Genomic DNA, 20,150 nt, shown 5'->3' with positions numbered 1-20,150 from the left:
AAACTTTTTTTATTCACATACACTGTTATCCAGTTACATGTTTATTCATTAACAATAATTCAAACTAAGCAGCCTATCCTGAACTATTTTTTCCGCCTATTTTGTATCTGTTTCACCTTATTTTGTCCCAACCTGGGGACATTTTGAAAGATAGATTTATCATTCTTGGATGTGCGGTCGTGCAAATATATAACACATATGATATATATTAGAGATGAACGATTACCCCCCAAGTCAATCCAAACCCTGGCTCAGGTTTTCCCGCCAGGCTCAGATTTGAAATCAAGGCAAAACATCATCCTCCCAGTATCAGATTCTTGCAGGTTTTGGATTCTATATAAGGACCCCGTGTCGGTGACTCTGCACCATTTCACTTCAGTCATCCTGTTGCATGCTGCGCTGTACTCTGCTGCTGTGCTGTGTCTGTCTACAAATGGCTGTACTGTGTTCATCTACAAGTGGCTGTGCTGTGTCCATCCAAAAGCTGTGTCCAGTCCCCTTAATCCAATTGTCACACAGTGGTGCTGCACTGACTCCACAGGCCATACCCCAGCCACTGCATTCACATATAAGCAGTGTAACTTTGTATTGTCCATTGCCAGTGTGATGCAGTGTGAGCAGATAAGGCAGTTAAAAACTGAATAAAAAAAACATATTGTTGTATAATTTGTTTGTACTGCTCTGTGTACTTTACCCAAGTACACTCTGTACCCTAGTGCGCTTTGTTCACTTCCCATACATATAAAAGCAGTCTGACTCCATGCAGTGTGAGCCGAGCTGGCAGTTAAAAAAAAGCAAAACAAAAACTACATTGTTGTATAATTTGTACTGTTCTGTGCACTCTACCCCAGTAGACTCTGTACTCCAGTGCGCTTTATTCACTTCACATACATATAAAAGTGATCTAACGCCACGCAGTGTGAACTGAGCTGCCAGTTAAAAAGAGAATAAAAAACAATATTATTATATTATTTGTTTGTACTGTTCTGTGCACTCTACCCCAGTATGATCTGTACCCCAGTGTGCTTTGTTCACTTCACATACATATAAAAGCAGTCTGACTCCAGGCAGTGTGTGCTGAGCGACCAGTCAAAAATGGCTAACGATCAGTTTAGAGAAGAGCAGGAGCTGCAACCAAATACTATTGCTGCAGCTACTGCAACCAGTCATGATGACGATACTAGTTGTTCAACGTCCTCTAAAGCCGATGCTAAACGGCATGGAGGGTTTAAGTCAGGGCATCTGAAATAAAAAAAATATATATTTTACAGGAGTAAAGACAAAAATAAAAACACCTTTATTAAAGGGAAAGTTTAGTGCAGAAAAACATAAAATTGGCAACACGCCATTCACCACATGCAGTGGCAAGCAAAGGCTCCGGCCTTGGCCTTTATTTATGAGTGGTGGTTCTGAAACTGTCAGTGAAGCATCTTCTTCTGTCTCTCATAACAATGCAAGAACTTTTCACTCTAGAGTCTAGAAGAGGTATTAAAAAAAATGAAAACCACTAAGGTAGTAAAACAAACTGTGTGTTCAGAACTGTCACATATCCCTGAGGAGAGTCTAGAGGTGTCCACTTTAGCTATGTGTGAGTCTGACATTTCTCACACTGTCCTCATAGGGAAGCCTCATTCACCTCCTTCCACCATTTCTGCACCATCTGCACATACGGGGAGCAGTACAAGTAAAGATGGTGATGAGAACATCAGAGAAATTGAGAATTATTATGTGGAAGTGGAAGAGGATGAGGGGGATATGTGTGTATTACTACTATCTGACACTGAGGATGTTGATGATCAGTGGCTGCAGTTCTTGCCTGTGATAAAAAGATAGCCATTGTGATGCCTGGGAACAAGGCCAAAAAAGTCACCTCTTGGGTGTGGAATTATTTTTACCCAAATCCTGACAACATTTGTGGAGGCATTTGCTCCATTTGTGAGGCCAAAGTTAGTAGAGGTAGGGGCATTAGCCATCTAGGCACCTTCACCATGTTATGTCATTTGCGGTGAGATCATGAAATTTATTTTATAAGATTATGATGTCATTAACACCCTTATCATCAACCTCCTCATTACTGAGCAGAAGTTGTCCTTCCAAAAAAGTTATTTTGTGGGGGCCCAAGCAAACCAAGCACTTCAGTCACAACAGTTGCAGCTCCTGTAGCTGAAGTGCTTAGTTTGTTAAGCTGTGCATGTATTATCCAACATAAGGGTCGATGGGAGAGCCCGAGGACATTACCATTTTACCCCACTTTTTTTCTGTCACTGCTGTGTGACAAGGTTTCATAGATGTGCTATAAACTGTTGTGCGTTTGTGCCGTTGCTTTGTTACTTAGTAACCAGTCAGCTCGCTGCAGCCTTTGGCTTAAACTGGATGAAAATATTGTGAGCTGTGAGGGGGTCAAATTGACTAGAAATGACTGGAAGTCAATGTTATAGAGGTTAATAATACTGTAGAATCAAAAAAGAGCCAAATTATGTGATTTTATCTTTTTTTTGTTGTTGTCAATTTTTGAATAAAATATAAAATCAAAACCAGAACGAGTCACAGCATATGGGCAACACCAATACCAAAATCCTGGTGACGAATAAGAACCAAAACCGGCAAAAATGGCCCGGTGCACATCTCTGATATATACACTGTGTATTCAGGAGTGGATCTACTGTGAAACTAATGAAGCTTAAGCTTCAGGGCCCCTCATTCCAGAGGGGCCATGAAGCAACTTTTTTTTTAATGAGTGAAGTTTTCAACAAAATCGATTGAGGTTTTAAGTGTGTGTTATTAAAATAAGGTTATTTTAGTGATAGAATCATCATTCGTCTCACTTGAGCATTTTAACAACTAAAAACATTGGTGGTCATTCCGAGTTGTTCGCTAGCAGTTTTCGTTCGCAGCGCAGCTTTTAGGCAAAAAAGCGGCACTTCTGCTCATGCGTATGCGGCGCAATGCGCATGTGCGAAGTACTTTCACAACAGCCGAAGTAGTTTCACACAAGATCTAGCAAAGATTTTCAGTCGCACTGCTGACATGAAGTGGGCGTTTCTGGGAGGGGAGGTAACTGACCATTTTCTGGGAGTGTGTGGAAAAACGCAGGCGTATCAGATACAAACGCAGGTGTGCCTGGGGAAACGGGGGAGTGGCTGGCCGAACGCAGGGCGTGTTTGTGACATCAAAACAGGAACTAAATAGTCTGAAGTGATCCCAAGCGCTGAGTAGGTCTGGAGCTGCTCAGAAACTGCACAATCTTTTTTTGTTGCCGCGCTGCGATCCTTTCGTTCGCACTTCTGCTAGGCTAAAATACACTCCCAGATGGCGGCGGCTTAGCATTTGCACGGCTGCTAAAAGCAGTTAGCGAGCGAACAACTCGGAATGAGGGCCTTTGAACAGAGTGTGCTGTCCTTGCAAGGGCAGCAAAGCCCTTTAGACCTTGTTGTATGTTGCTCTATTGTTGCTGGTTGCAAAGGGGCCCCCATAATAGTTCAGGCTTAAGAGCCTCAAAAATGTATGTCTGCCACTGTGTGTGTGTGTATATATATATATGTTCTGTAATCTTGCATAGAATGTGAATAAATATAATTTATATATCTGTATATATTGTATATATTATAAGCGAGTCCCTGTTGCGGTCCACTATGATGGACCTGCAAGTGTTTATCTAGACTTTGGAATAATACAGGTATTCAGAACAGGCTCTCAGTATCAGCCAATGGCAGCCGGATTTAGACAATAGACCCCTAAGCTGAGAAACATTGATAACCATAGAGAAATGCCACCGCATGAAACTTGGACTCATATGAAAGCAAAGTTTTGTAGTGTAATTATAATCCACACACTGAATAGATAATGCAATTTCTCAGCTGGTTAACTCTTTACAATCTGCCCAACCCTCCCCTTCCCTGGCAGTGCATATGTTAATTACCTGCCACACGCTGCATCTCAAGCATGAACTAATATTTATCTACAGTATGTACTATTCTACTGTCTGGGTTCCTGAGTGGTTGAATAGATATAATTCTATTCCCAGCAATGTGTATCACACCCTCCTTATATTATCTCTTTTATACTGTTTTAAGAGTAATGATTTCAATAATAGTGCTGGTAAATGTTCTATATATGGATTAGCAGGTCTATATAAATATCTAGATCTATCTACATATATATATATATATATATATATATATATATGAGATATATATTTATATATATATAAATATATATAATAAATATATATATATATAATTATATACATATATACATCTATATATATATATATAGATAGATATATATGTGTATATGTATATATATATATATATATATATATATACACACAGTATATAGTAAACACACATTCACGTGAGCCTCTGGTTAACCCTACACCTGCAGATCTGCTGAGAATGGCTGAATTGGCTGCAGACTCCAGTTGGTTCCCTCTTGCTTGTCTACAAACCACTCAGGTCCCAGCTGAACAAGTGTGCAAGGACCTGCTGCAACGCTGCTGATGTCTCTGGTGGTCTCAGCACCCCCCAAAAATAAATCCCAGGGACACTGGAGAGGAAGGAGGTGGGAGCAGCTCCCAGTGTTCGTCTATGTCTGTGCATAGAGAGGCAGTGAAAGTCTTCTCTCTTTGCTAAACAACACATAGACACACACACACAGAGACACACACACACAACTCATCCATCCCTGGGAATCTATCAGATCAGCCCTGAACAACGTGACAGTGCACAGGAGCAGCCAGCAGGCACAGTGGCCAGCCCTGCCGGATAGAAGAGCACAAGGTTTGGATGCAGCCAGCTTGTGCTGGGGTTCCCACCACAGACCAGGAGAGGACCTTGCCCGGGGCAGCGGAGGCGCAGGCAGCAGGGGTAAGTTTCCGAAGCATCCTTTGTCTGGGGTACAGCGGGATAATCAGCGGGTCCCTATCACATGGCTGCAGGGGGGAGAGTGGCCGGGGATGCTGGCTGCACCGGGAGCTATGCCCTGTGCATGAGGATGCGCTGTGCAGGGAAGTGACTGTGTATAGCTGAGCACAGATCTCCTAGAAATGACCCTGACAAGCACATCGCCAAACTAATAATAAATCTGGCCCTTCTATGAGCAGATGGCGAGCTCTGGCTGCCAGGTTATTCGCTCCTCTTTCTATAATGGGCACTGTCTTCTTTTCACCATTGATAAGGACCTTTCATCCCTGATGGGACAAGGGAACAAGTCAGCATTGTCAATGCTGGACAGCTCCTGGAGCAAGGCATGAAGCAGGATGTTTCCCCATTGCAAAGAATGGGCTGGAGAGAGGGGGCTGCAGGATGTTTCCCCATTGCAAAGAATGGGCTGGAGAGAGGGGGCTGTGGGGGGAGGTGCCATGGTCTCCCCAATGTGCCTGGGAACAGTTCCCGTGCCCAGTGCTTGGCTCTGACCCACCGCCAGCTACACAAGTTTTCCCAGGCAGACCTTTTTGTTTTAGAGCAGCTTACAGACCCAGCTTGTGTGGAAACAGGTGTCTATTTGTTTTGGAGAAAAAGGTGAGAATCTGTGTAATTAGAATTGATTTTGTTTTCAAAGAGTCAGCTGAATGGGGCAGGCTGGCATGGGCGAATGGAAAGTTTGCACAGTTTATAATATTGATATTCCCAGGGGGAGGCGCTTTTTTTCTTCTTTTTTTTTCAAATTTGCAGCCAACAATTCAGCGCCAACTTGGATGTGTATGGTGAGCGGGATTGTCAGAGCCAGGGAAAGATCAAGTGATTATTGCTTTCTGAGTCTCCATGGCAGTCGCCCATATAGACCCATGGTGTGTGTTTTTGTGTATAATGAGAATACGAACACCTGTCTATGCAAGTCAGGTTGTGTGTTTATATCACTCTGTGGGCATTGTGTGTTTATCTATAGATGCACACCCATTTGGGTATAAGCGATTTCACAGATTAAATAAATATTGGCAGGAAACAGTAATTCAGGATAATGTCAACATCAGCTAGATCAGCGTTTTTCAACTGCTGTGTGTTGTGTGCAGTTATCAAGTGTGCCTCCTGAGTTGCCAGCCAGGTGTCCAACCGCTGCCTTAATTAATTTATAGTTGTGGGCTTGGGTGCCTCAGACACGGCCAAGGTTGTAACCTATGGACAGCATAGATCACGCACGTGCATGCCACGTCGCCCCCACTAGCCCATCGTTCATGATAGGCTCCTGCCACACCTGTATTTGAGGCTGCAGAAGCTCCCTTCGCTGAGGTATAGTGACAGTTCTCACCTAGTGACAGGTAGGAGCCAGTGCATTTTATTTATTTTCTCTGGAGGGGGGGGGGGGGGGGCACTGTCTTAAGTTACTGTGGGGGCCAATGTATTTGTTTTAACACTGTGGGGGTCAATGTGTTTGTATTACTTTAGGGGCCAATGTGTGTGTATGTGTTTCCTGTGAAGACCAATATTGTGTTTGGGGTTTTTCCTGTGGGGGACTGATGGTGTGCCTTGGCAATTTTAAAGTCTTTTTTGGTGTGCCACAAGCTGAAAGAATAAGATTTTAAACCTACCGGTAAATCTTTTTCTCGTAGTCCGTAGAGGATGCTGGGGACTCCGTAAGGACCATGGGGATAGATGGGCTCCGCAGGAGACATGGGCACTTTAAGAAAGACTTTAGATCTGGTGTGCACTGGCTCCTCCCTCTATGCCCCTCCTCCAGACCTCAGTTAGAGAAACTGTGCCCAGAGGAGACGGACAGTACGAGGAAAGGATTTTTGTTAATCCAAGGGCAAGATTCATACCAGCCACACCAATCACACCGTATAACTTGTGATATCCTATCCAGTTAACAGTATGAAAACGACATAGCATCAGTCCAAGACCGATGAGACTATAACATAACCCTTATTTAAGCAATAACTATATACAAGTCTTGCAGAAGTAGTCTGCACTTGGGACGGGCGCCCAGCATCCTCTACGGACTACGAGAAAAAGATTTACCGGTAGGTTTAAAATCTTATTTTCTCTTACGTCCTAGAGGATGCTGGAGACTCCGTAAGGACCATGGGGATTATACCAAAGCGCCCAAACGGGCGGGAGAGTGCGGATGACTCTGCAGCACCGATTGAGCAAACAGGAGGTCCTCCTCAGCCAGGGTATCAAACTTATAGAACTTTGCAAAGGAGTTTGAACCCGACCAAGTAGTAGCTCGGCACAGCTGTAGCGCCGAGACCCCTCTGGCAGCCGCCCAAGAAGAGCCCACCTTCCTAGTGGAATGGGCCTTGACCAATTTAGGTAACGGCAATCCCGCCGTAGAATGCGCCTGCTGAATCGTGTTACAGATCCAGCGAGCAATATTCTACTTTGAAGCAGGGGCACCAATCTTGTTGGTTGCATACATGACAAACAGTGCTTCCATTTTTCTGACTGTAGCCGATCTGGCCACGTAAATTTTCAAAGCCCTGACCACATCAAGAGACTCGGGATCCTCCAAGTCACGCGTAGCCACAGGCACCACAATAGTTCATATGAAAGGATGAAACCACTTTTGGCAGGAATTGAGGACGGGTCCGCAATTCCGCTCTATCCATATGGAAAACCAGATAGGGGCTTTTATGTGATAAAGCCGCTAATTCCGAAACTCGCCTAGCCGGAGCCAAGGCTAATAACATGAACACCTTCCAAGTGAGATTTTTCAACTCCACCGTTTTAAGTGGTTCAAACCAGTGTGACTTAATGAAACTTAACACCACGTTAAGGTCCCAAGGCGTCACCGGAGGTACAAAAGGAGGCTGAATATGCAGTACTCCCTTCACAAAAGTTTGTACTTCAGGGAGAGAGGCCAATTCCTTTTGAAAGAAAATGGATAAGGCCGAAATCTGAACCTTAATAGATCCTAATTTTAGGCCGAAATTCACTCCAGTTTGCAGGAAGTGAAGGAAACGGCCCAGATGGAATTCTTCCGTAGGAGCATTCCTGGCCTCACACCAAGAAACATATTTTCGCCATATACGGTGATAATGTTTAGATGTCATGTCCTTCCTAGCCTCTATTAGCGTAGGAATGACCTCATCCGGAATACCCTTATCCGCTAGGATCCGGCGTTCAACCGCCATGCCGTCCAACGCAGCCGTGGTAAGTCTTGGAATAGACATGGCCCCTGTTGCAACCGGTCCAGTCTTAGAGGAAGAGGCCACGGATCTTCTGTGAGCATTTCCTGCAGATCCGGATACCAGGTCCTTCGTGGCCAATCTGGAACAATGAGGATTGTTCTCATTCCTCTCCCTCCTACCATTCTCAACACCTTGGGTATGAGAGGAAGAGGGGGAAATACATAGACCGACTGGAACACCCACGGTGTCACTAGGGCATCTACAGCTACTGCCTGAGGGTCTCTTGACCTGGTGCAATACCTCTGTAGCTTCTTGTTGAGGTGGGACGCCATCATGTCTATCTGTAGCAGTTCCCACTGACTTGCAATCTTTGCGAAGGCTTCCTAAAGAAGTCCTCTCTTGGATGCAGGTCGTGTTTGCTGAGGAAGTCTGCTTCTCAGTTGTCCACTCCCGAAATGAACTGCTGAAAATGTGCTTACATGATTTTCCGCCCAGCGGAGAATCCTGGTGGCTTCTGCCATTTCCACTCTGCTCTTTCTGCCGCCTTGGTGGTTTACATGAGCCACTGCGGTGATGTTGTCTGACTGGATCAGAACCGGTAGGTCGCGAAGCAATGTTTCCGCTTGCCGAAGGACGTTGTATATGGCTCTCAGCTCCAGGATGTTGAATTGAATACAAGTTTTTTGACTTGACCCAAAGACCTTGGAAGTTTCTTCCCTGTGTGACTGCTCCCCCACCTCGGAGGCTCGCGTCCGTGGCTACCAGAATCCAGTCCTGGATGGCGAACCTGCGACCCTGCAGAAGATGAGCACTCTGCAGCCACCATAGGAGAGACACCCTGGTCCTAGGGGATAGGGTGATTAACTGATGCATCTGTAGATGTGATCCGGACCACTTGTTCCGTAGATCCCATTGGAAAGTCCTCGCATGGAACCTGCCGAAGGGAATGGCCCCGTAAGATGCCACCATCTTTCCCAGGACCCGAGTGCAGTGATGCACTGACACCTGTTTTGGCTTTAATAGTTTTTTTTTACCAGAGTCTTTAGTTCCTGGGCCTTCTCTATCGGAAGATAAACCCATTTCTGGTCCGTATTCAGAATCATACCCAAGAAGGGCAGACGAGTCATAGGAACCAACTGTGACTTCGGGATATTGAGAATCCAGCCGAGTTGCTGTGACACCTTCAGCGAAAGTGACATGCTGTTCAACAACTGCTCTTTTGATCTCGCCCTTATTAGGAGATCGTTCAAGTATGGGATAATTGTGACTCCTTGCTTGCGTAGGAGCACCATCATTTCCGCCAATTACCCTGAAATTGGTAATGACAATACTGTACCGTAATTCTCAGGTACGCCTGATGGGGTGGATAAATGGGAACATGAAGGTATGCAGCCTTTATGTCTAGATACACCATAAAATCCCCCCCTTCCAGGCTGGCGATGATCGCTCTGAGCGATTCCACCTGGAATTTGAACCTTTTCAAGTATAGGTTCAGAGATTTTAATTTTAAAATAGGTCTGACCGAACCGTCTGGTTTCGGGACTACAGCCAAGGTTGAGTAATACCCCCTTCCTTGTTGAAGGAGGGGAACCTTGAGCACCACCTGTTGGAGATACAATGTGTGAATTGTATTTAATATTATCTCCCTTTCTGGGGGAGAAGCCGGTAGGGGCGATAAGGAAAACCGGCGAGGAGGCACCTCTTCGAATTCCAGCTTGTAACCCTGAGAAACAATTTCTATTGCCCAGGGATCTAACTGTGAGCGAACTCAGATCTGGCTGAAGAGTCGAAGACGTGCTCCCACTGGGGCGGACTCCCTTAGCGGAGCCCCAGCGTCATGCGGTTGATTTAGTAGAGGCCGGGGAGGACTTCTGTTCCTGGGAACTAGCTGTGCCCTGCGCCCTTACCTCTGGTAAGAAAGGACGCTCCTCGTACTTTCTTGTTTTTCTGCGACCGAAAGGACTGCATTTGATAATGTCGTGCTTTCTTAGGCTGTGAGGGAATATAAGGCAAAAGATCAGATTTACCAGCTATAGCTGTGGAGACCAGGTCCGAGAGCCCTTCTCCACACAATTCCTTACCCTTGTAAGGTAAAACCTCCATATGCCTCTTTTAGTCGGCATCACCTGTCCATTGCATGTTCCACAGGACACGTCTAGCAGAAATCGACATAGCGTTGACTCTAGAACCCAGTAGACCAATGTCTCTTTGAGCATGTCTTATATATAAGACAGCATCTTTTATATATCCTAGGGTCAATAACATGATATCCTTATCTAGGGTTTCAATCTCCGCTGATAAGGTATCTGTCCACGCTGCTACAGCGCTATAAACCCCTGCCGGCACAATCGCCGGTCTGAGCAGTGTACCAGAATGTGTGTAAATGGACTTCAAAGTACTTTTCTGCATGCTATCTGCAGGATCCCTGAGGGTAGCTGTATCTTGGTATGTCAGCGCTACCTTTTGGGTAAACGTGTCAACGCCTTGTCCACCCTAGGGGAGGATTCCCATTGTATCCTGGCCCTAGCAGGGAAAGGATACGCCATGAGAATTCTTTTGGGAAGCTGCAGTTTCTTGTCTGGAGATTTCCGCTCTTTTTCACACAATTCATTTGGTTCATGAGAGGGGGGAAATGTTATCTCAGCTTTCTTCCCCTTAAACATGTGTACCCTCGTGTCAGGGACAGATGGGTCATCAGTGATATGCAAAACATCTTTTATTACAATAATCATATATTGAATACTTTTCTGCCAGTTTTGGCTGTAACTTTGCATCATCGTAGTCGACACTGGAGTCAGACTCCGTGTCGGTATCAGTGTCTATTATTTTGGATAGTGGGCGTTTTGAGACTCTGAAGGTCCCTGCGACATAGGGACAGACATGGGTAGATTCCCTGTCTGTTCTCTAATCTTTTGTGCAATAAATTTACCTCAGCACTTAATTCCACATATCCAGTCAGGTGTCGGCGTTGTCGACGGAGACACCACCCACACACATTTGCTCCATCTCCTCCTTAGAAGAGCCTTTTACCTCAGATATGTCGACCCACACGTACCGACACACCACACACTCAGTGAATCCTCTTATCTGAAGACAGTTCCCCCCACAAGGCCCTTTGGAGAGACAGAGAGAGAGTATGCCAGCACACACCCAGCGCTAATACCCCAGGAAAAACACACAATGTGTTTACCCAGTAGCGCTGTAATACTATTATTTGCTGCCAATTATGTGCCCCCCCCCCCCCTCTTCTCTGAAACCCCCTTTCACCGTGGATAAGCAGGGGAGAGTCCGGGGAGCCTCCTCTCAGCTGTGCTGTGGAGAAAATGGCGCTGGTGAGTGCTGAGGGAGAAGCCCCTCCCCCTCGGCGGCGGGCTTCTGTCCCGCTTAAATATAATAAAAACTGTCGGGGGCTCTTTATATATACAGTGCCTAGCTGTATATATATCTCTTTTGCCAGAAATGAGGTTTATATTGCTGCCCAGGGCGCCCCCCCCTGCGCCCTGCACCCTTACAGTGACTGCCGTGTGTGAGGTGTGTGGGAGCAATGGCGCACAGCTGCACTGCTGTGCGTTACCTCAGTGAAGATCATGAAGTCTTCTGCCGCCTCTGAAGTCTTCTTTTCTTCTCATACTCACCCGGCTTCTATCTTCCGGCTCTGTGAGGAGGACGGAGGCGCGGCCCCGGGACGAACTCCAGGGTGAGACCTGTGTTCTGACTCCCTCTGGAGCTAATGGTGTCCAGTAGCCTAAGAAGCAGAGCCTTGAAACTCACAGAAGTAGGTCTGCTTCTCTCCCCTCAGTCCCTCGATGCAGGGAGTCTGTTGCCAGCAGGCTCCCTGAAAATAAAAAACCTAACAAATATACTTTCTGTCAGAAAGCTCAGGAGAGCTCTCTAAAAAGCACCCAGTCTCCACTGGGCACAGTATCAAACAGAGGTCTGGAGGAGGGGCATAGAGGGAGGAGCCAGTGCACACCAGATCTAAAGTCTTTCTTAAAGTGCCCATGTCTCCTGTGGAGCCCGTCTATCCTCATGGTCCTTACGGAGTCCCCAGCATCCTCTAGGACGTAAGAGAAAGGTTGAAAACCACTTAGCTAGATGCTAGCTTTACTTTTACTAATTTACTAAGGACGCTAAATGTGTAGTCATTGTAATGTCAGTGTACTGAACCTGTACTGTGAGTTGTGGTTTCATATAAGATACGTGAAAATCTTTGAGCAAATATACTTTATGAAACAGAGCCATAGGTCAAACATACATGAAATACAGGCCTGCACTCAAGCACTTTATATATCACAAAGTAATAATTTTTTATTTATACTCCACTGCTTTCTAACATTGTGAAAAGAACGGAGCTGACTGTAACATGTTTTGACATGTGTATTGACTGTCATAGTGTCATTTAGGGGGCTAGAGTAATGCGGTTTATTTCTGCATTATTAACAATAGAAAAACTTCTTGTTTTGTTGGATTGCTTGACTTTGGAATGAGTATAGTATATGCAGGCAAGATTACCATCCCATTAACTGAAATATATGCACATACAGAATACTTCGTTCTCCCTTGTTCCTTTATGTTCCCAGGATAATTTGCTATTCATTCCAAAACTCTTGACTTGAAATGTTGGTATTTCAAGAATCCAGGCGCTTGAGGCACTTGGCTAGTACAATTATGGGGTTCAGCAACTTATGGGAGCAAGCAATGGACTAATTACACTCCACGTTCCATGGATTTTCTCATGTATAATCTCTTCACACATTAGGACACCATTGTGTTTTCTGTCTTCTGGCTTAATCAGCCATTAAGCCTGTTCTATCCATATATATCTCTATATGTCAATACTTCTCCAAGTTATGACTTTGCTGCATATGGTTTAATGTAACCTTGTGTCTGGCGCTGTTTACTTGTCTTATATAAGTATTAGAAATCTTGGCTTAACTCTTGAAGGTGGGGATTTCTGCAAAGATTGACGCAAGTGTGCCCCAGAACTGTGGCGTAAGTTGCGTTCTTGGAAAAAGATGCAATAGCGTGAATACGCAAGGCCTCAGCTATCGCAAGTCAGTGTCAGCAGTTCATTGACAAGCACCCAATCACAAGCAGTTAACTAGCGCTGGCACCTGTCACTGTCACTATTTGCACATGGGAGTGACCACCCACAATTAAAATGGCACCCTCAAATGTCTATAAAGATCAGTGAAGGTTTCATGAGCTCCAACTATAAAAATTGAAAATAAATAAAGGGTCTTTTTACCTTGGCCCTGCAGTTGCGATCATTACGTATCGTTGCAAATTGCATTTTCCTGTTCACCGTCAAAGTGATACAGCGCTATATGAATGTGCGGCTAATATCCATAAATGGGCATTCAACTAAGCTGCTTCCCATTGCCAGGTATACCTAATGTCATGCTGAGATGTCGTTAGCTAGAGGCCAAAAGCATATCTTGATAAATTGACTCATGTGGCCATTCCCATAGAAGTCTATGGGGTTGGCGGTAAAAATGGAGAAAGATGTAACAGAAGCATTCAGTTATTTTTCCATGGCTTTCCTCATGATAAGTTGTGAGAAGCTGAGATAAGCTTCATAAATAGACCCCTAAAACATCTAACCCCAACAGTTTGATTTCAGTGGTGTTTATATACCTGGTGTACAGTACTATATACTCTTGGTGAACTGCTTGTTGGCTTTTCTGAGTTTAAAAGGCCAATAGTATTAAATGCAAAACAACTGCTTAACAATTATTCCTCTTGATATTTGGAAAGCGCCTGGTTGATGGAAAAGGTCTTGGCTTCATAGAATTAGATTATTGGGAGCCTTATAGTAATACTCATCAAGGTTTCAGCTGATCCCTAATTTATTTTACTGTTTGTTTTCAGTGACCTCGCGGTTGTAATGTAACTAGGCTGCATTATTGGCTAAAGCTGTGTTGCTTTTTCTTCTGGGTCAATATATCAATCATGACTTAATTATCAGTATCACTCCCAATATTCAATTAGTGAGATAGGTATAATTAGTAGAATAGCAGCAATTACTCCGAATGGTTTGTACCTGCAGCCGACCTCTCTGTAGACTATTAGGACACGGCGGTCTGTTGCTGATATCGCTCTTCATCACGCTTCCCAGATTTCAGTAAGGAATGTCACCATATACATGTGCTGCCTGGAAATCGGGTATGGTAAGTTTGAATCAAATATTGGCCCTCATTCCAAGTTGTTCGCTCGTAAGATTTTTTTGCAACGGAGCGATTAGTCGCAAACTGCGCATTCGCAACGTTCGCAGTGCGCCTGCGCCAAGTAAATTTGCAAAAAAGTTTGGTATTTTACTCACGGCCTCACTAAGAAATTTCATCGTTCTGGTGATCGGAGTGTGATTGACAGGAAGTGGGTGTTTCTGGGCGGAAACTGTCCGTTTTTTGGGTGTGTGCGAAAAAACGCTGCCGTTTCTGAGAAAAACGCGGGAGTGTCTGAAGAAACGGGGGAGTGTCTGGGCGAACGCTGGGTGTGTTTGTGACGTCAAACCAGGAACGAAACTGACTGAACTGATCGCAGTGGCAGAGTAAGTCTCGAGCTACTCAGAAACTGCAAAGAAGTATCTATTCGCAATTCTGCTAATCTTTTGTTCGCAATTCTGCAAAGCTAAGATTCACTCCCAGTAGGCGGCGGCTTAGCGTGTGCAATGCTGCTAAAAGCAGCTAGCGAGCGAACAACTCGGAATGAAGGCCATTATGTATAACTGATGCTATTTGCTAGTATATTGGCCTGGATTGATGGTTAAAAGTGTTGCATGTCATACTATGGGGCAGATGTACTAAGCCGTGGAGAGAAAGCACCGACCAATCACCTCCTGCTCATTTTTCAAACACAGCCTGTGACATGGCAGTTAGGGACTGATTGGCTGGTACTTTACCTCTCTCCACTTTATCATTCTCCAAGGCTTCATGTTGCAGCAGTGACTTGCATGCACCAAGTCTTATTGAAGTGTAAAGTATGGGCCAAATTCCTAACCACAGACTGAAATGAAAAATGTTTTACATTTGGTAAACACTCATTTGTAACAGATTTTCCACTATTTTGACGTCTTTTCTGCCCTGCAAAAATGGAGAGTTTGACGGCAAATGGGCAGTGTCCAAATGACTTTGGTCTTTGAAAATGTAAAGACCCTGGGGTCAATTTACTAAGCCTTGGTTGGAAATAAGTGGACACAGATAAAGTACCAACCAATCAGCTCCTAACTGCATACTTGCCTACCCTCCCGGAATGGCCGGGAGGCTCCCGAAAAACGGGTGACCCTCCCGGCCCCCCGGAAGAGCAGGCAAGTCTCCCGATATCTGCGGGTCACCCCCTGCCCGCCGCCCACTTAACGAGTAAAGTGGGCGGTCCGGGCAGGCGATGACGCGATTCTTGTTGAATCGCATCATCGTAACCACGCCCCCTGCTGTATAATGCCGGTAATCACGGCATTACACAGCGGGGGCGTGGCTTAAATGACGCGGTCCAGAAGCCACGCCCATTCCGCCTCTGGCCCGCCCCCTGTCACGTCACCTCACTGCCCGCCCCCCCTGCTGAGCCGACGGGCTGCTCTCTCCCGGAGAGAGCAGCTCAGAAGTCGGCAACTATGCCTAACTGTCATTTTTCAAACCCAGCCTGTAGCCTGTAACATGACAGTTAGGAGCTGATTGGCTGGTACTTTATCTCATTCCACTTTATCTCTATCTAAGGCCCCCCTGTCACTTCAGCTGTATTACATGAGACCATGAACATCTGCTCTCACAGTATGTTTAGTTTGCTTTAATAACCAAGTTATTTGTGCATTACAGCAGCTGTATCTCATTGAGAGAGGTCACTTCTCCAACATGACACGACGCAGAGTGTAATCCATTGATTGATTAATGCTCTCAAATATTTGATACTCAGAAGGTCCTACTCAGAAGGTGACTCCAAGCACTGATCCTTCATGCAGACATGAAACAAGTGCAGCTGTCTATAGGGGTCATTCCGACCCGTTCGCATGCAGCAGTTTGTCGCTGCGGTGCGAACGGGTCCGGAATGTGCTTGTGCAGCGTGCGCACTGCACACGCGCGTCATTGCCCGGCGACAGGGATCGCCGGGTTACATCACGGATTACAAAGAAAGCGGTCGCAACGGCGACCGCAAGAAGATTGACAGAAAGAAGGCGTCCCTGGGCGTCACCAGACCGTTGGCGGCCATTTTCGGGGAGTGGTGGAGAAAACGCAGGCGTGGTCAGAAGAATGGAGGGCGGATGTCTGACGTCAAAGCCGGGACCTGCATCGCTGGAGCCGTCACACAGGGTAAGTAGGTCTAGGGCTAGTCATCTTTTACACAAAACTTTTTTAGTTTAGCAGAGCAGCACAAGCGATCGCAGCCCTGCTATGCAGAAATACACTCCCCCATAGGCATGGACTAGTTGATCGCACCAGCAGCAAAAAGTTGCTGGCTGCGATCAACTCGGAATGACCCCCTATGTCTGTAGCAGACTGTAAATAAAGCGTGTTTATTAGTGGAGTGTTGGACATGGGAGTTTAGTCTGTGTGATTGTCATTAGGCAGTCAGAACTCTTTTCTTTGTGACAGTGCGCACAATAACTGTTTTTTTTCACTGTAGGGTGTGTGTTTTCAAGAACACTCACCATAGGCGTGTGCAGGGTGTGAGCCCACCCATGGCTTACGAAGCCTCAACCCCTCCATCCCGGATCTCAGCTGACTACCAGGGAACAGGCAGCCTCTATTTAAATCCAAGATGGCAGAAGGACAGGTAATTCTCCTAAAGCCAGCTTACCTGTCGCAAGAGTGCTTATGGGCAGGGATGACCACTGAATGATTCATCATCGATGGTCTCTGTCTACGTGCCATAGGTGCTTCACGATCCCGAGAGCGGCATCTCACCAGCCAGAATACCGGCAGCAGGGCGAGCAGTACAAGTCCCCTTGTGCGCTTAGCTGCGCTCGCCACGCTGCGGGCTCAGTGTCTCACTGCGCTCACCACAGGTTCTAGTCTCACTCTATTGGTGTCACGAACACCCACGAGTGGGAATAGCCCCAGTGCGCCAGGATTCCGGCTGTTGGCATTATCGGCTGTCGGGATTCCGGCGTCGGTACCCTGATCGTCGGGATCCCAACAGCCGGCAAATTGATCGCATCCCGTGTATTAGCCGTGCCCACATCTAACATGTTAGGGTTGCAGAACGGTTGCTAGTAGTTACTACCGGCGCTGAACTTACTGCTACGCTAGTGGGCTGAATAGCTGTTTATACTGTGCGGATGGGAAGGTCTGAAAGCATCCTTGGAAGCTGATATCCTGACCAGCATGTAGAAATAGTGGTGGTCATTCCGAGTTGTTCGCTAGCTGATTTCGGTCGCAGCGCAGCGTTTAGGTAAAAAAGCGGCACCTCCGCGCATGTGTATGCGGCGCAATGCGCACGCGCAACGTACTTTCACAACAGCCGAAGTACTTTCACACAAGGTCTATCGACGCTTTTCAGTCGTAGTGCTGGCCGCAGAGTGATTGACAGGAAGTGGATGTTTCTGGGAGGTAACTGACTGGTTTCGGGGAGTGTGTGTAAAAACGCAGGTGTGTCAGATACAAACGCAGGCGTGCCTGGGGAAACGCAGGCGTGGCAGGCCGAACGCAGGGCGTGTTCGTGACGCCAAAACAGGAACTAAATAGTCTGAAGTGATCGCAAGCTAGGAGTAGGTCTGCAGCTGCTCAGAAACTACACAATCTTTTTTTGTAGCTGCTCAGCGATCCTTTCGTTCGCACTTCTGCTAAGCTAAGATACACTCCCAGTGGGAGGCGGCTTAACGTTTGCACGGCTGCTAAAAGCCGCTAGCGAGCGAACAACTCGGAAAGAGGGCCATTATTGGCATATGGCTTTCCTGAGGTCTGGGGGGATGTTTGTAAGTGTGAATATATATATATATATATATATATATATATATATATATATATATATATATATATATGAACACCGTTCTTATTTTTAAAGGCATATTGTGACACATTTTCTCTAATACCCAGAACCTGCTGAAACCCTATGTACAGTAACACACGTGCACACTCGCACAATAATTGTTCAATTAGCAGGCAATATTCCATTTCCCAGAACAATTATTTTATAACCGTGCCTGCTCAGTTTTTGAAAAGGTCAGAAACGTGACACCTAGAGAACAAATAAAAGACAATTCTTTAGTCAATGTATAATCAGTTTAAATGAGCACAGATAGGAAGCCCCTGTGCAGCAGATGGGTATTTATATCGCTCATTTGTGTCCCCTAATGTTACTATTGTTATATAGTATTCATGTACTACTTGTAAGAGGTAAACAGCCGTGAATTACGTCTCCAGCATTAAACATTGCATGTTCTGTTCTTTATATCTCATAGTTGTAGCCATGAAAGCGTGAAAATAGTAATATAATTATAATTGAATGCAGTTTGTGTGTTCTACGGTATAAAATGTGCTTTTGGCTTTTAGCAAATCTGCATAATCATTTTCAGTCTTTTCGGTCCATTTAATCTGCGTGTGATTATGTATGTACAGAATATGACCTCCTATACTCTATGGAACATGTGCCATTTACCATCATCTATCCCGTGTACAGGAGGTCATGACATACAGGTTCACACAGCATTACTGTACCAAATGGAGCAAATCCGTCTCATCCCAGCACAACATGGGAATTACATAGGCGGGGGGTGGTTTTCCGAAGATGAGTATATACTGTAGCACTAAAGCTTACAGATATAAGAACATCATTCGCTGTTGGCTCGGCACTATATCCTTTACTTGTAGCCTAAATCTTTTTTTTTTTGTATGCAACGTCTTTATTCATTATTAATTACAGAGATCAATTTTTTTTTTGCTCTTATTGTTGAATGAAACAAGCCGTGCTTCCAAGTCTATAAGATGAATTGTTCTACAGATATTGATCTATAAAGAATTGTTCCATGGTTTAATTGTAATCTTGACCCAAGAGAGCACTATCCCATTGTGTTCTGTAAGAGCCCATGAATCAAGCAAAGATTTGGAAGGAAAGGGATGATGACTGGTGTGCTAGAGAAGATCTAGAATGTCTATACAGTCCATCTTTAGGTGGACCCCATATGGTTGACATGCATAGGGGTATATTCAATTAGGGTCGGATCCATTCCGACATGCATTTGTCAGAATGGATCCGACAACCCCTATTCAATCTCATCTCAATTCGCCTTTTAAAAAGTCGAATTGAGATAAGGTACCCAGAAGAGGAGAGGGGGGGGAGCCGCGGGGAGACCAGCGGGGACAGCCGCGGGCAGACGTAGGAGATCAGCGCTACAGCAGTGCTGCAGGAGGATGTCACACTGCCGCCCGACCTCACGGCAGTGTCCACCCGGCTCCATCAAGCGTGACCTCACTTGCTGGAGCCGGGTGGACGCTGCCGTGAGCGGTGCGGCTGTGTGACATCCTGCTGCAGCGCTGTGCTATAGCGCTGATCTCCCCTGTCTGCCCACGGTTGTCCCCCGTCTCCCCACGGCTCCCACACCTTTCTCCTCCTCTGGGTCCCACATCTTAGTCCGACATTTTTTTATGTCGGACTGAAGTGGTTGTGACAGGACGGTCCCGAGCGAAAAGCACTCACCGCTTTCGCGTCCCGTCTCCTGCGCACAGAATGGAAGGTCAGGTCACACGGGACCTGGCCACATAGGGGATTCCCGCTTACCGTCAGTAACCGCCTGTTACTGACTCCACCCACTGCGCTGTGGGCGGGTTTATGCTGCCACCACCAAACTCCTAACCTGCCGTGGCATTTGGAACCACGGTTCTGCTCTGTATGTGCCGACGCACTGCCTTACCACACCTGTGTGGTGTTGACGAATCCCCACTAGCCACTTGCTAGGCCTCTACCGGTAGCTGGCGGAAGGCGGAACTTGGAGACGTTAGGTGCTTCCCTGGACAGCCGGAGGACGGGGCTATGTTTGGCATAACCCTGTAGGTCACAAGATGAAGCAATCTTCTTGAGGCAGATGAGATGTTTATTTGCTCAATAATAACCTAAAAAAAAAGACTCTTCCCTATTGCTAGGGGCAACAGCA

The 20,150-nt window shown here is 45.9% G+C and overlaps 1 protein-coding gene across 2 annotated transcripts in view; it reads left to right on the top strand.

Moving 5' to 3' along the window:
• The first annotated feature begins 4,425 nt into the window (after positions 1-4,425).
• ZMAT4 (zinc finger matrin-type 4) overlaps positions 4,426-20,150 on the top strand; it is a 759,632-nt gene continuing 743,907 nt past the window's right edge. Inside the window, exon 1 of one of the 2 annotated variants that reach the window (XM_063962320.1) lies at positions 4,426-4,865. In XM_063962320.1, coding sequence (XP_063818390.1) covers positions 4,785-4,865 — 81 coding nt within the window. In that variant the 5' untranslated portion in view covers positions 4,426-4,784. Of the gene's footprint in view, positions 4,866-5,357; positions 5,520-20,150 lie in introns of those variants that run through there. The other variant, XM_063962321.1, reaches the window with a different exon arrangement.

Source organism: Pseudophryne corroboree, chromosome 3, assembly GCF_028390025.1.
Source record: "Pseudophryne corroboree isolate aPseCor3 chromosome 3, aPseCor3.hap2, whole genome shotgun sequence".
Lineage (NCBI taxonomy): Eukaryota > Metazoa > Chordata > Amphibia > Anura > Myobatrachidae > Pseudophryne > Pseudophryne corroboree.
The sequence above is the reverse complement of the archived record's forward strand: the minus strand, read 5'-3'. Positions and strand labels throughout refer to the sequence as shown.